At 54.8% G+C, this 12,933-nt stretch overlaps 2 protein-coding genes across 3 annotated transcripts; one reads left to right on the top strand and one right to left on the bottom strand.

Moving 5' to 3' along the window:
• Nucleotides 1–2,146: 2,146 nt before the first annotated feature.
• PPIB (peptidylprolyl isomerase B) lies at nucleotides 2,147–8,107 on the top strand. The gene is made up of 5 exons (XM_027569971.2): nucleotides 2,147–2,468; nucleotides 3,231–3,344; nucleotides 4,484–4,577; nucleotides 7,039–7,223; nucleotides 7,757–8,107. Exons 1-5 carry the CDS (start codon nucleotides 2,334–2,336, stop codon nucleotides 7,877–7,879), a joined length of 651 nt encoding a protein of 216 aa, XP_027425772.2. The 5' UTR covers nucleotides 2,147–2,333; the 3' UTR covers nucleotides 7,880–8,107.
• Nucleotides 8,108–8,262: 155 nt separating this feature from the next.
• Nucleotides 8,263–11,499, bottom strand: SNX22 (sorting nexin 22). 2 transcript variants are annotated; one of them, XM_027569972.1, is made up of 7 exons: nucleotides 11,384–11,496; nucleotides 10,906–10,989; nucleotides 10,395–10,499; nucleotides 9,766–9,860; nucleotides 9,360–9,392; nucleotides 9,076–9,143; nucleotides 8,263–8,657 (listed from the first exon to the last, which is right to left on the bottom strand). In XM_027569972.1, exons 1-7 carry the CDS (start codon nucleotides 11,450–11,452, stop codon nucleotides 8,527–8,529), a joined length of 585 nt encoding a protein of 194 aa, XP_027425773.1. In that variant the 5' UTR covers nucleotides 11,453–11,496; the 3' UTR covers nucleotides 8,263–8,526. The 2 variants fall into 2 exon arrangements, with proteins under 2 accessions (XP_027425773.1, XP_027425775.1); XM_027569974.1 differs by lacking the exon at nucleotides 10,906–10,989 and having other exon boundaries at nucleotides 11,384–11,499.
• Between the last annotated feature and the right edge of the window lie 1,434 nt (nucleotides 11,500–12,933).

The raw sequence follows: 12,933 nt of genomic DNA, 5'->3' as shown, positions 1-12,933 counted from the left end.
TTGTCTGGTTTTAATTTCCCCTGGTTCGTTTGTAACTAAGAATCCAGCTAGGATTAACTTTGATATGACTCAACGAATGAATATAATGCCTGATACTTTGGCATTCTTGCTTCATTCCTTTGGGTTGAACATTGCTCTCTCCTGTCAGTCACTTTAAATATTCCTGGCAGAACTTGGACATTGATGACTCACATACTGGTTCCTGTATCCCTGTGGTTCTTAGGTGGTAGAACATCAGGAAGTTAAGATCTATGTGGAACAGCTTTGGAATAGCTTTGTAATTCTGCTCTACCAAATGAACATCTATACAGATGGAGGATAAAACTATGATGTGCAATTATAAAATCACAAGTGTGTATGTGTGTGTGTGTGTGTGTGTATGTATATATATATATCCATAAAACAACTGTCAATCCGCATGATTGGCTGGTTCCAATTTTTTGTTACTAAATTACTAGATTTGTTTTTTTCACTGGTAGATAAGTAAGCAGAAGACATGTTTTAAGATCATCATGAGAGGAAAAACTTCACATTTAGAACATTTTATCCATCAAGCTTTTTTTTTCCTTCCAAAAGTGGCGGGGGTGGGGGACTACAGAGGAGGCTGTTTTTATGCCATTTTAGCGTTAGCTCCTCACGTGGAGAAGGCTCCTTTGAAAACATTGAACATTTTTCTCAATGGCTATGGACAGCATCAGACCAGTCAGTGGGGAAAGAGGCCTGACTAAAAAAAAAATGGTGGGGGGTGGGGGATTGGAGGATCAACTTTGTCAGTGCAACAGTTTTACCTAGAAGAACCTTTAGCAGATCGAGGTGGTCTGGATTGAGGTGTGAGGATTAGAAACAGCAAATGTCGTTTGTGTTTCTCTGAGACACCTGTGGAAGCTTTGCAGCCTGGCTGCATTGACCTCAGTGTAAGCAAGGACAAGTTAATGCCAGTGGCCATGCATAACCTCCAACTTAGGTCCCGACCTCATAAAGAGACCAAATTGCAGGGTTCAACTAATTGAAACGCCATTCCTACCTACAATTGGGGCTGTGAAGACCAAGAATTTATTAATCTTTGAAAATTGGTTTTAAAGACATTTAATGTCATAGGTCTACATTTTAGAAAGATGTGTGTAATTTTTATTTTTCTGGGTAAGACTCCCAGTGATGAAGTATATATGTTGCAGACTGGAACAAGTGTGAGAGCATCTGACAACTATCTCTGACCTTCCTGAAGTTTTCTAGAAAAGAGAGACTGAACCTCAGGCCGTTTCAGGTATATATAATTTCCTACCTCAGTGTTAATATGATGCTATTGCAACCAATATTTGTTGGACATTTAGCCCTACAGCAGCAGGGTTGGGGGAGATGTATACAAAATAAGTGCAACACATGCAATACAGTGCGTTGCTCACAAAAAAGGTGGTTAGTTGGCGGCGCCTGGTTGGCTCAGTCGGGTGAGTGTCGGACTCTTGATCTCAGCTCAGGTGTTGATCTCAGGGTCATCAATCCAAGCCGGTATTGGGTTCTAGGCTGGGAGTGGAACCTACTTAAAACAAAACAAAACAACTGTTTACTTGGAAAAATAGGTAAAGGAAGGAAGTTAACCAGAGAATAATAAAGTGTGCATTGACTCAGTACTTACTGTGCAGTAAGCACAGTAAGACCAGAGGAAAAACAGGGACTAAAGTGGCAGGGACTAAGTCAAAAAGGAAAGGTTTTGAAGCAAGTTTTGCAAGACAAGTAGAAAGTGCAGTATAAGGTCATACTCTGGGTTAGCAGAAACATGCCCCAAGTTTTGGGGAGCTACCATACTTAAACCCAAGCTAGTGGTGGCTAAGGCTTGACTGGCCCAATTCGGAAACTGACAAGCGCCTTCTCCCCCATCGACGGACTTCCTAACATAAACTAACCTCCCCGAAGGCCTTCCCCTCCCCAAAGGCAAGAACGGGCCACGGGAGCGGCCGCTCTGCATGCTGGGGTTTGTAGTCTCCTCGGAGACCCAATCCGCGTGCTCCTCGGGGCGGTGCCGCCTTCCGTGATCCTTTTCCTGTTGGTGGGCGTTGGCGAACTGGGGAGCCAATGAGGCCACAGTAACGTGGCAGCCACCCACGAGCCCGCGTCTTGGCTAGCCCTGACGGCGGGCTGGGCCACGCCCCCCGCGAGGTCCTACTACCCGGCGCCGACCCAGAGGGGGGAAATAAAGACCACTTTCTGCCAGGAGGCGGGCAGGAGCCCCGGTTCCCCCCCAGCCGCTCTCGGTGGTGGTGCCGGTGCCCACGCCGACGCGTCCCCACCCTCTTCCGGCCCTCGGCTACCGGGGCCGCGCTCTCTTCGCTCGGTGGATGCTGCGCCTCTCCGAGCGGAACATGAAGGTGCTCTTCGCCGCCACCCTCATAGTGGGCTGCGTCTTCTTCCTGCTGTTGCCAGGTCCCTCGACGGCCGACGAGAAGAAGAAGGGGCCCAAAGTCACCGTCAAGGTCCGTCCTCCCCTCTCCCGACCTGCCTGGCGAAGCCCACCCCCCGGCCCCCACGCCCCACCCGTCGCCCGCGTCCCGGCCTCGGCGCCGCAAGTCACCGGTGTCCGAGGCATTTAAGCTCCCGGAGCTCAGGCCTGGGCGTCCTCGGCTTTGGCTCAGCCCCTCCCTAGTTCCCGGCTGTGGCCTCGTGGCGTCCGGGCGGTCCTGCTCATTCAGACCAGAGAATGCCCGACTCCTCCTCGACACCCCAGCCCCAGCCTTAACCCAGGAGCGGGCGCCTGTGCAGCCGGGGCTGGCACTGTCAGCCTCAGAGCAGTCTTTCTGCGAATACCGTCCAGCGCTGGGGAAGTGGTGAAAGATCACGTCTGGCAAATTGTGAATCTTTTCTTTACTTGGGCCAGATGTTACCCACTTGCAATTACAAAGAACAGCAATCTAGTTGAAACTTGTATGATGCTAAGTTAGATTCTCCTCCTTCATGGTTTTTGGATGTTCATTTCTAGAATCTGCGCTATTTTTAGACTAAAGGTTGTTTGCTACCCTATAGTTTAAAGGGAGTGCAAACAAACATTTTCTGGGGAAAGGGTCTGGAGCCTTCATTAGATTCTTATAGGGTTTTTGTCACCACCGAAATCAGGTTCAGAACCACTGCTCTCAAAATATGGTTCTTTTCTCTTCCACCTTTGTGGTAACTTCTGGGGCTCTCGCTTCCCTGGCAAGACCCCTTCAAAAAGGCTGAGTTGAAATGGTCTTCTTCCTCAGGTGTACTTTGACCTGCGAATTGGAGATGAAGATATAGGCCGGGTGGTCATCGGTCTCTTTGGAAAGACTGTTCCAAAAACAGTGGATAATTTTGTGGCCTTAGCCACGGGAGAGGTAAGTGGCTGGAGCAGAGGTGGTTGAACTCAAGTGAAGTTGGCAAGTAGAGCTAACAGCGAACGGATGTGCAGAGCGGGGCCTGTCTGTAGCAGTAGCCCTCACTGAGTACCAACAGCTCACCGCTCTCCTGCAGCTCTGGGAACCTGGTATTATCATAGCTTCTGGAGGTTTTAAAACTAAATCCAGAAATATGGATTTTATTTATTTATTTGTTTATTTTTAAGAAAATTTTTCATTTTTAAGGCATTGCAGTAATCAAGGAAAACATATCCATGGAAACTAGTTTGTGGCTTGTGCACCAGAACTTTCTCTTAAGGGTAAGGGGCCCAGAGCTTCCCAGGTCTTAAAGAAACAGGAGTGCCCTGTTTAAGAAAGTTTGTATTCCTGGGGCGCCTGGGTGGCTCAGTAAAGCGTCTGCCTTCGGCTCAGGTCATGATTTCAGGGTCCTGGGATCAAGCCCTGCATCGGGCTCCCTGCTCAGCGGGAAGTCTGCTTCTCCCTCTCCCACTCCCCCTGCTTGTGTTCTGTCTCTTGCTGTGTCTCTCTCTGTCAAATAAAATCTTAAAAAAAAAAAAAAAAGTTTGTATTCCTCTTAACTCTAAAGAAGAAAACTGGGGGTTGCCAGAGGGGAGCTGTGGGGGGATGGGTGAAACAGGTGACGGGGATTAAGAGTACACTTACCATGATGAGCACTGAGTGACGTATAGAATTGAGTCACTGTATCGTACACCTAAAACTAATATAACACTGTATGTTTACTGGAATTAGAATAAAAAATTATCAAAGAAAAAAAAGTCTGTATTCCAACTTTGCAGTGACCTGGCAGGTAACTCTTGTTTTTTTGGTCCGTTTTCTTACATCTGTTCTTAGGATTAGAAAAAGAGCAGGGAAAGGTGGAGACATTATGTGAAGTGGAATTGTATAAAAGCAGAGGAGTGTGCAGTCTTAGCCTTTCCTGGGTGTGTGTGCTCCGCGCCTGGCCTGCTGGTAACTGCTCACTCAGCAGGTCGAATGATGAATCTGAATCAGCAGTGGTGTGTCTTCTGGGAGCAGGAGCTGTGGGCTGGGTTCCTGCAGGGTCTACTTAATATCTGCTTGGTGTCTCATGCTGCTTCTCACTTTCTTCCCTTTTCTAGAAAGGATTTGGCTACAAAGACAGCAAATTCCATCGTGTGATCAAGGACTTCATGATCCAGGGTGGAGACTTTACCCGGGGAGATGGCACTGGAGGTAACCTCATGTCCTCTGCAGCAGGGTCTGTTGGTGCAGCCTCCAAGCTGGGAAGGCTGGGCTGTGCTGGGCAGACGAGGCCTCCTGCTTGCCCAGCTCTGGAGGCAGGACTGGCACCCGCACAGGGACCAGCTGCAGCCTTCTTTGTAGAGGGACCCCAGGACAAAGAGGAGAATGGTGGGGGGATTGTGTGGCTTTCACCCCGCCAGCAGGCCTGCCGGTCAGGGCCTACAGCCTTGGTGACTTTTCTCTCGGGGTACCCCCTGGGGGGAGGGGAAGCAAAGCTAAACACGTGGGTCAGTGACTAGGTCAGGCTCTGTCAGGTTGTTTACCATCTAGGTGGGAGGAGCCAGGGGAACATGACGTGGAAGCTATAGAACAGTAGAGAATGTAAGTGATGGCCATCGGCAGCGGTGCCTGAGAAAGAGCAGACATAATACAAAGCACTGTATGCATGGGGTCGGACACAGTTGGGTGAGATCTGCCATCTTCGTGCTCTGTGACCTCAGGCAGGTGAGTCCTCTGAGCTTCAGTTTCCTCTTGTGTAAAGTCAGAGTGGGAAGAGTTGGGGTGCTGCATGGTAGGTGCCCAGCATATGGTAAGTCAGCCACTGTCGAGGTGCCAACAAGCACAGGAGTCGCTTCAGGCCAGGCTGATCAAGAAGTGGCCTTGTGAATGTGAGGAAAGATTTGGGCAGGGTCCTGGCCGGGGAGAACTTGGGCAGAGAGGCAGGGCTAAGGTGAACCCACCTCTGTTCTGTGGCAGGAGCTTGGCTGAAGGTGGGGTCCAGAGATGGAGAGCACACACCAGACCGGGGCCCTGAGTGCTGGGCCGTGGCCGGACCTGGGAACCTGGGTTTGTCCTACACTGAGGGAGGACCCACGGAGGGCTTGAATGGGAGGAAGACCCAGGTGCAAAGGAGTTTGAGGGAAGATAATGCGGCAGTTTTTCTGGGTGTAAAATGCTCGTGTCGGTTCTCTGGCATACACCGTTGGCACTCTGAACATTAGTCGTTACTGCAGTGGGCGTGGCAGGAGTGGAGAGGAGGGATAGATAATGTGGGTGGGAACCTCATGGACAGTGTGCAAAGGAAAAGTTGTCAATAATTGAAGGGGTGCCTGGGTGGCTCAGTTGGTTAAGCGACTGCCTTCGGCTCAGGTCATGATCCCGGAGTCCCGGGATCGAGTCCCGCATCGGGCTCCCTGCTCGGCGGGGAGTCTGCTTCTCCCTCTGATCCTCCCTCCTCTCATGCTCTTTCTCTCAAATAAAATCTTTAAAAAAAAAAAAAATTGAAGTCTGGAGGGAAAGATGACGAAATCGGTTGAGTTTAAAATGAAGTTACCCGTTTGAGTTTGGGATTCCTTATGTGTTGGGAAAGTGATCAGAGCCAAGGATGGAGATGTGGAGTTTTCCGGAGAGCAACACAGCTGAAATCCTGCTGTCACTGGAGATTTAGAAAGAGGACTCTCACCGAGGAGAGACTCTGAGCCAGCACTCGAGCCCGGAGTTGCCGCAGAGGGTTGGGTTGCTCCCTGGCCTGGGCATGAGATGGCACCCCCGCCCCCGTGTCTAGTGATTGTCAGGTTTAGCCTTCCCCACCTGCTGCGTAGTCAGAAATGCCTCCCTGATGAGCAGCGGGTCCAGGACAACTTCCAAAGCTGGGTCCCTCTGTGGAACCACGGGATGCAGATAGGTACAGGTTGTGTATGCAAGTGAGTTTGAGAGGTATTGGGTAAAACAAAATGAAGCTTGTCACTGGGTTTCTCCAGGGCCTATAGTCACTAGCACACAGTGTGAATCTCCTGAGAGGAGACAGGGAGAAAGAAGGGGGCAGAAGCAGCTCTGGGAACTTAGATGAGGATCTCTGAAATGGTGGCAGGGTCTGCCCAGCTCCCTTTGTTGTGTACCCTGGCCTCAGACCCCTCGTGGATAGACATACCACACACATCAACATCCAGCTTTTATTTTGTGTTCATTGATAAGAGGCTCTTGATTATCCAGAACCCAAGGGGGCAGCCCCTCGCCACTCATCTATCTTCTGTGCTGTTAGGAAGAAAAGCTGGTCAACCACAGCTGTTGTCCTTTTATGGAGAGTTCTTACCTCCCCTGCCCTCTGCATAGCACCTCTCTACCCGAGTACCTCAGAGTTCCTGTGGCAGACCTCCCAGGCCACCACCAAGGGTAGCTGTTGATGTTTGCCTTATTTAAAAGCCACTAACTGTATTCCTCGAAATAATTGGGTGAGCTGTTCACTAAATCAGCCTGGCCTCATGCCCCACTTGGTCTGTCAGCATGGTTTGGCTCCAAGACCAGAGGGTAGGAAGGAGACAGCATTTAATGTCCTTATAATCCACTGGAGCCTGGCCTGACGCCAAAGACAGGTTGAGTCCCTGGAATCCTCACCCCAAAGATCTGCTTGGTTTGGGCCAACTCAGCTCCCTGACCTACTCTTTCTTCCCAGGAAAGAGCATCTATGGTGAACGCTTCCCCGATGAGAACTTCAAGCTGAAACACTACGGGCCTGGCTGGGTGAGCATGGCCAATGCAGGCAAAGACACCAATGGCTCCCAGTTCTTTATCACGACCGTTAAGACGGCCTGGCTAGATGGCAAACATGTGGTGTTTGGCAAAGTTCTGGAAGGCATGGTGAGTTTGGGGGGCAGGGGCTAAACCTGGGCAACCTTCATCAGGAAATGGACACCCCAGGGCAGGGGTGCCACCTAGTTTATCCCTTTCCCAACAGGGAGCCCACAGATTTCCCCGTGTTCATGTGCACAAACCCTATGTCTCTCCGCCCCCAGGTTCTCAGTTCTTCAGCCTGCCCAGGTGCAGGAGCCTGTTTCACTCACTCACTGCTAGGCTCCACCCCCCTCAGTTGTGCAGAACCCAGCCAAATACTGTGTCCCTGCGAAGCCACTTGGTACCCACTCCACAGCCACCCTCTTCCCCCTTGCCCTTAGCTCAGCCCGGTCCCACTGCAGAAGATCAAAACTACCCCATCTTGTCAAAGCTGGGCTCTCCCTGCCCAGGGTTCCGTTAGGATTTTGGTGCCTCAGGGTTTGCATGCTGCTCGTCCCATGGGGGTCTCAGCCTTCCCCGGCCATATTCTGGGGCCTTTCTCCCTTGAGGGGTGGACCTCCGGACTCACGCCGCTCTACTGTTTCCGCCTGCCTTCCCAGGAGGTAGTACGGAAGGTGGAGAGCACCAAGACTGACAGTCGGGACAAGCCCTTGAAGGATGTGACGATCGCAGACTGTGGCAAGATCGAGGTGGAGAAGCCCTTTGCCATCGCCAAGGAGTAGGGCCCCAGGGACCTCTTCCTCTGAGCCACCATCTGTGCGGCCCTGTTGCCTTCCCGCGGGTGAAGACCGCCCGCTGCAGGGCTCCATGCTGCACTGGCCCAAGTGCTGGCATCTGACGGAGCGGACCCCTCCCCTCACATTCCACAGGCCTACCTACCAGCCTGGTTTTGTAACAAAGTCCTACCAATGCTGACGAATTAAAAAAAAAAAAGGTGGGTTTTTTTATAACCAGTGTGTGGGCTGGGTTCTTGGGCCTGCGACACCTGCTCAAGTCCCGGTCGCAGCATGTCTGGGACTCTTGTGGCTGGGAGTGCCTGTCCCCCCTTCTGCGGCTCTGGTCGGAACCCAGTTTCCCTGATAACTACCCACAAGTAGCAAGCAGGAGCTTTTGCTTCTAACCTTTGCCACTAGGGTGCCTCAGCCTTTGCTTGTCCCCTGCCCCCCTGCTGGTGTAGGGGAAGAAATACATCTCTACCTTGTCGAAGCCTACCTCTAAATGGACTTCTCCCTTTATTTCCTATCCCCTGTTGTCCCTGCCCTGGCACCTCGGGTAGGTTAGTCCTGGGTCTGGGCCAAGGGGGACCCAGCCTCCTCTGAGAAGAGGGCACATAACACTGAGGCACGTGCCTGTCCTGGCAGGTGGCCCCTTAGGCCTCTGGGCTGGTCAGGGCATGGGTGGCAGGGTGACAAGATGCCTCTCGCTGAGCTTCAGCTGGCCTGTTGCTGAAGCCGTAGAGGCCCTGGAGCACGCCATTCACCACCACGTTGGGCAGAGGCTCTGTGGGACAGAAAGAAAACAGGAGGAAGGGGTAGGGGACTGCAGGGGAAGAAAAGATGGGGGGTGGGCCTAGCCTCAGGCCTGTAGTTCCTTGAGCTCCTGAGCCCATAGGCTCAGCCCCCTCCTCAGGAAGAGGTCATAGGTAACAGCTGGCCACCCCCGGTGAGGCCTTGGCATGCCCCGCTCACATTCTGTTCACATTAGCTTGATAAGCCAGGTTGGCAAGGAATTGAGACCAGAAGAACCAAGGTTATTTCGCCACGTCCGCTTTCGGAAGAATACAAAGCAGGCTACAGGAGCAGCAGGGCAGGTGTGGCCCCAAAGGCAGGCAGCAGGCACGAGATGCTGCCTGGAGGTCCTGAGCTGAAAATGTCAGGTTCACCCCCGACTCCCACCCTGGTACCTAGGAGGCCCTCACCTGGGGATGGGCTGCAAATGTAGGGATCCCTGTGGAAGCTGAAGACAGGCCGGTGGTGCAGCTGGGAGCTAGGAGGTAAGAGTCCTGAACAGTGAGGGGGAGAGGTAGAGACCAGGGATTGAGATCACGAAAAGGCGAATGGGAAGTGGGCTCAGGAGGCACCGACAGAAACCGGGATTGGGATTGGGATTGGGGGGTGGGGTAGGTCAGACAACCGCAGGCCGCCTCTTGGCGCGCGGCCACCAGGGGGCAGCAGGAGCGGGGCGGCAGGGGCTTCGACTTGCCTGCTGTCATTGGGCAGGAACTCCCCCAGGGCGCTGAAAAGGGGAGACGCGCTGTGAGCTGCGGTTGGTGGGGGCGGGCGCGCGCGTGAGGAAGGGGTGGAGACACGCAAGCCCAGCTCTTCACCTCCCAGGGGACCACTGCTTCTATTTGTAACAAGCTCAGTTCCGGATCTGGCGGCGGTAACCAAGATTGTCCAGAAAATAGCCCCTCTACCCCCGGTCAAGAAAGCTAATGAGGGAGGTCACGTCTCAAAGCAGCAGCAGGCTGCTGCCTGGCCGATGTAAGAAGGAAGGGAAAGGGCTTGGCTTCTCAAACCTTTTCTCACCTGCTTGCTGCAGAGAGACCCTGTCCCCCCAGCACTGGGGCCCCTCTCTTGCCCAGCCATGGCCCCCCAGAGGAGCTCACCCCCAGCTGCTAGCCTTAGGGTCTGTGGGGAAGTGCCGAAGATTCAGGAATTCCAGTAACTCCTTGGGCACATCCTGGTTCAGGTACAGGATACCCTGGAGAGATCAGAGGGAACCTGTAATCAGACCCAGCTGCCTAACATACAGAGCCCAGTGCAAAATGGAGAGGCGGGGGCCTTCCAAAATGACTAAGAATTTCAAGAGCGAGCAGAGCATTATTAAGCCAAATTTGGGGCCCTTCTGAGCACTGGGCCCTGGGTGACTCATGGGTTGTAAGCCCAGGAAGCCAACCTGGCCTGGAATCTGGCATCACTGTGTGGGGAAGAGGGGGGAAGGGTCCCCACCCAAATCCTCAGCATTGAGGGTAGCACAGACCCTCACCCTGGGGGAAAGAGAACTAGCTTTCATTGAACTGAAACCACCTGCCTCGTGTTACCTCATCCCATTCTATCAATACAGAGGGCTGTTTGGACCCATGATCGTTCAGAATACTGAGGCTTGGGGTAGTAAATAGCATGCTCAAGATGTGGGTCCCCTTCACTCCCTACCCGCCCCCCGCCCCAGCTCTCTGTCTGGGCCACACCTCTGGTCAAGCAGCCTAGGGGGCAACAGAGTGAGCCCCGTGCACACCTGGATATAGGCTTCCAAGCCCTGACGCCGCTGCTCCAATCCTCTGGTCCTCCAGTTAGGCAGGCGTTTTGAGGGGAAGTCGGGCACTTTGTACAGTTTCTTGATCTGCCAGGAGGTTACCGCGGTGCCATCACAGTATTCCGATTGAGTCCTCAAGCTCACTGCGCCCAAGAGTCTCTCCCGGTCCTCCCCGCCCCCACCTCCAGGCTTCAGGCTCTACCCTGGGGCAGACGCTAGTGAGTGGATGGTTGGGACGGGGGCGAGAGAGACCCCAGCCCCCCCGCCCCCCAAACGCCCGAGGGCTGGCCGGCCACGCGTTGGCATCGACAGTACAGGCTGGGCCCTATCCCCTCTGCATCCACCCCGAAGCCCGCAGGGAGGTCTGTGCCCAGGACCGGAGCCCTCCAGGGACTGGGGCGGTAATGGTGGCAGAGGCTGGGCCCGCAGTTCGCCCGTCTCCCAGGAGCCGGGCCGGGGTCGGTCGGTCGGTCGGTCGGCGGCGCAGCCTCACCCGCTTGTGCAGCGCGTGGAACTCGCTGTAGCGCCTCTGCACGGTGTGCCTGCGCCCGCGGCACAGCACTTCCACTCGGAACACCTGGCGGGCGCGGGCGGGCGGCCAGGTGCGCGTGAGGCCCCGCGGGAGGGCTCCGCAGGATCCGCGTCTGCAACGCGCCCGCCCTCCCGCGCTCAAAGGCACAAAGCGGCCTGGGAGCCCCGCCAATCTCCGGGGACCCTCCCACGCTCCCCACACCCTTGGGGAGATGCGGAGGCCGGACCCGCCCCTCAGCTGCGTGCAGTCCCTCGTGAACCCGGACCGTCGTCCACAGCGCTGGCAAATCCAAGCGGCCCGAGACCCTCGGCAGGCGGTCTCCGGACGGCCTGACCCGCCGCGCTCCGATGCTGCAGCCCGGGCGCGGGATCCCCACTGCGCTTGGCGCGGGGAAATCCGGCGGGTCCCGTGCGCCTTCCCAGCCAGTGTCCCCGCTCACCATGTGGCCTTTCTCTGGGTTCTGCCTGGGATCCTCGGGTCCCACCGACGGGATGTGAACTTCCAGCATCCGCACACCCGCTCCAGCCCCTCCGAGCGCGACGCTCCGAGCAAGACCTCTCTCAGCTCAGACCACCGACCCCGGCGGGGGCCCGCCCCCTTCGGGCCCGCAGGCCCCGCCCCTAATTGGCCCCGCCCCGGGCGTTCCCTCGCGCCGCGCGGTGCTGCGAGGGGCAGATTAGGCAGCGCGCGGGGAGGCGGGGGCCGAGCACCGCCCCCTGCGCCTAGTGGGCCGCAGGTGGGGACCCTTCTGCGGACAGTCATCCGTTTGTCAACATTTACTGAGTTGATTGCCACGAATGCAGATGAGCCAAAATTTCACCTACTTTTTATTGAGCGCCTAGTAAGGACTAGGGTCTGTGGGCGCTGGACATGGAGGGAGGCAGGCCCAGACCTCGGCGCCTACCTTGGGGGCCAATCAAGGATGTACTTTGCGTTCCTCACACCCATCCCTGGGACCAGACTGCCCCCCATCCCCTTCCCTCCACCTTTCACCTGGACCCTGGTTGCGCAGCCACACCTGGGGAGGACTGGGGCAATCTGGCTTTGATGTCCGCCTCTCCCAGCATCCACAAGCCCCTTCACTCATTTATTTTTTCATCCATGCATTTATCTTTCAGCCCCAACCTGCTTCAGGTCCAGTTTGCCGGGAAGAAGCAGGTTAAGGACCTGGGCTCTGCGTTGGGGGGCAGACAGCTTGGCTTTCCTGAACTGTGTAGACCTGTTCTCATCTGCAAAATTGGGCTAATAGGCCTCCCTCAGGAGAGTGTATAAAAATTGAGACGATCCCTGTTAAGCCCCCAGCAGAGCAGGGGTTGAGAAGATGGCAGCCTGTGGGCTTGTCCTGCAGGCAGAGGTGGGTGGTGTCCGTGTACAGGGCAACGGATGGGGAAGAGGGACTGTGGGAGAAGGCACTAGGCTGTTCTCGCCCACCGCTTCAGGCAAGGCTTTCCTGGGTATGGGGTAGGATTTAATCCAGAACTCTCTCACCCCTTGGGCTAAAGAGGGCCTCTGCTCTCCCACTGAGCCCCCTACACTTCAGCCATAAGGGAGCTGTCCCATTCAGCAGAGTCCCATTCAGGACCCCACTGACTTCTCCCAACAAAGGTCTGGGCAGGTGGTGGAGGGCGGGGAGGCTAGAGGCCTTGTGGTGGGAAGGAGGAAGCAGAGCATCTGTTTTAGGGGTAGGGGCTGGTGATTGGGGGACCACTGACTCACTTCCTCCCCTGCTAGTGCAGAGGTGCTTCTGAGCTGGAGCAGAAACTCTCCCCACTCCCACCCCCAGCTCCACTCCCAGAGAGAAGCTGAGAGGATGACCCTAAAGGGGGCAAGCAGGTCTCACCAATACTATGTCCCACACTTTCTTCCCCCAAATTCCATCTCACAAAGAGCCCCAGAATCAGGAAGCTGAAACTTTCCGCAAGGGAAATGACCCACTATGAACAGAAGTGCTGGGGTTTCATTTCTTCCCTTGCGCTTTAGAGCCCCATC

The sequence above is a fragment of the Zalophus californianus genome, chromosome 6 (genome assembly GCF_009762305.2).
Source record: "Zalophus californianus isolate mZalCal1 chromosome 6, mZalCal1.pri.v2, whole genome shotgun sequence".
NCBI lineage: Eukaryota > Metazoa > Chordata > Mammalia > Carnivora > Otariidae > Zalophus > Zalophus californianus.
This window is presented reverse-complemented; position numbering and strand designations above follow the sequence as displayed.

Excerpts from the sequence above, each read along its gene's own strand:
- PPIB (XM_027569971.2), top strand. The coding sequence starts at position 2,334 with ATGCTGCGCCTCTCCGAGCGGAACATGAAGGTGCTCTTCGCCGCCACC. Across the intron at positions 2,469-3,230 it reads GGCCCAAAGTCACCGTCAAG|GTGTACTTTGACCTGCGAAT; the intron begins GTCCGTCCTCCC and ends CTTCTTCCTCAG. Across the intron at positions 3,345-4,483 it reads TGGCCTTAGCCACGGGAGAG|AAAGGATTTGGCTACAAAGA; the intron begins GTAAGTGGCTGG and ends TCCCTTTTCTAG.
- SNX22 (XM_027569972.1), bottom strand. The coding sequence starts at position 11,452 with ATGCTGGAAGTTCACATCCCGTCGGTGGGACCCGAGGATCCCAGGCAG. Across the intron at positions 10,990-11,383 it reads ACCCAGAGAAAGGCCACATG|GTGTTCCGAGTGGAAGTGCT; the intron begins GTGAGCGGGGAC and ends CGCGCCCGCCAG. Across the intron at positions 9,861-10,394 it reads GCTTGGAAGCCTATATCCAG|GGTATCCTGTACCTGAACCA; the intron begins GTGTGCACGGGG and ends TGATCTCTCCAG.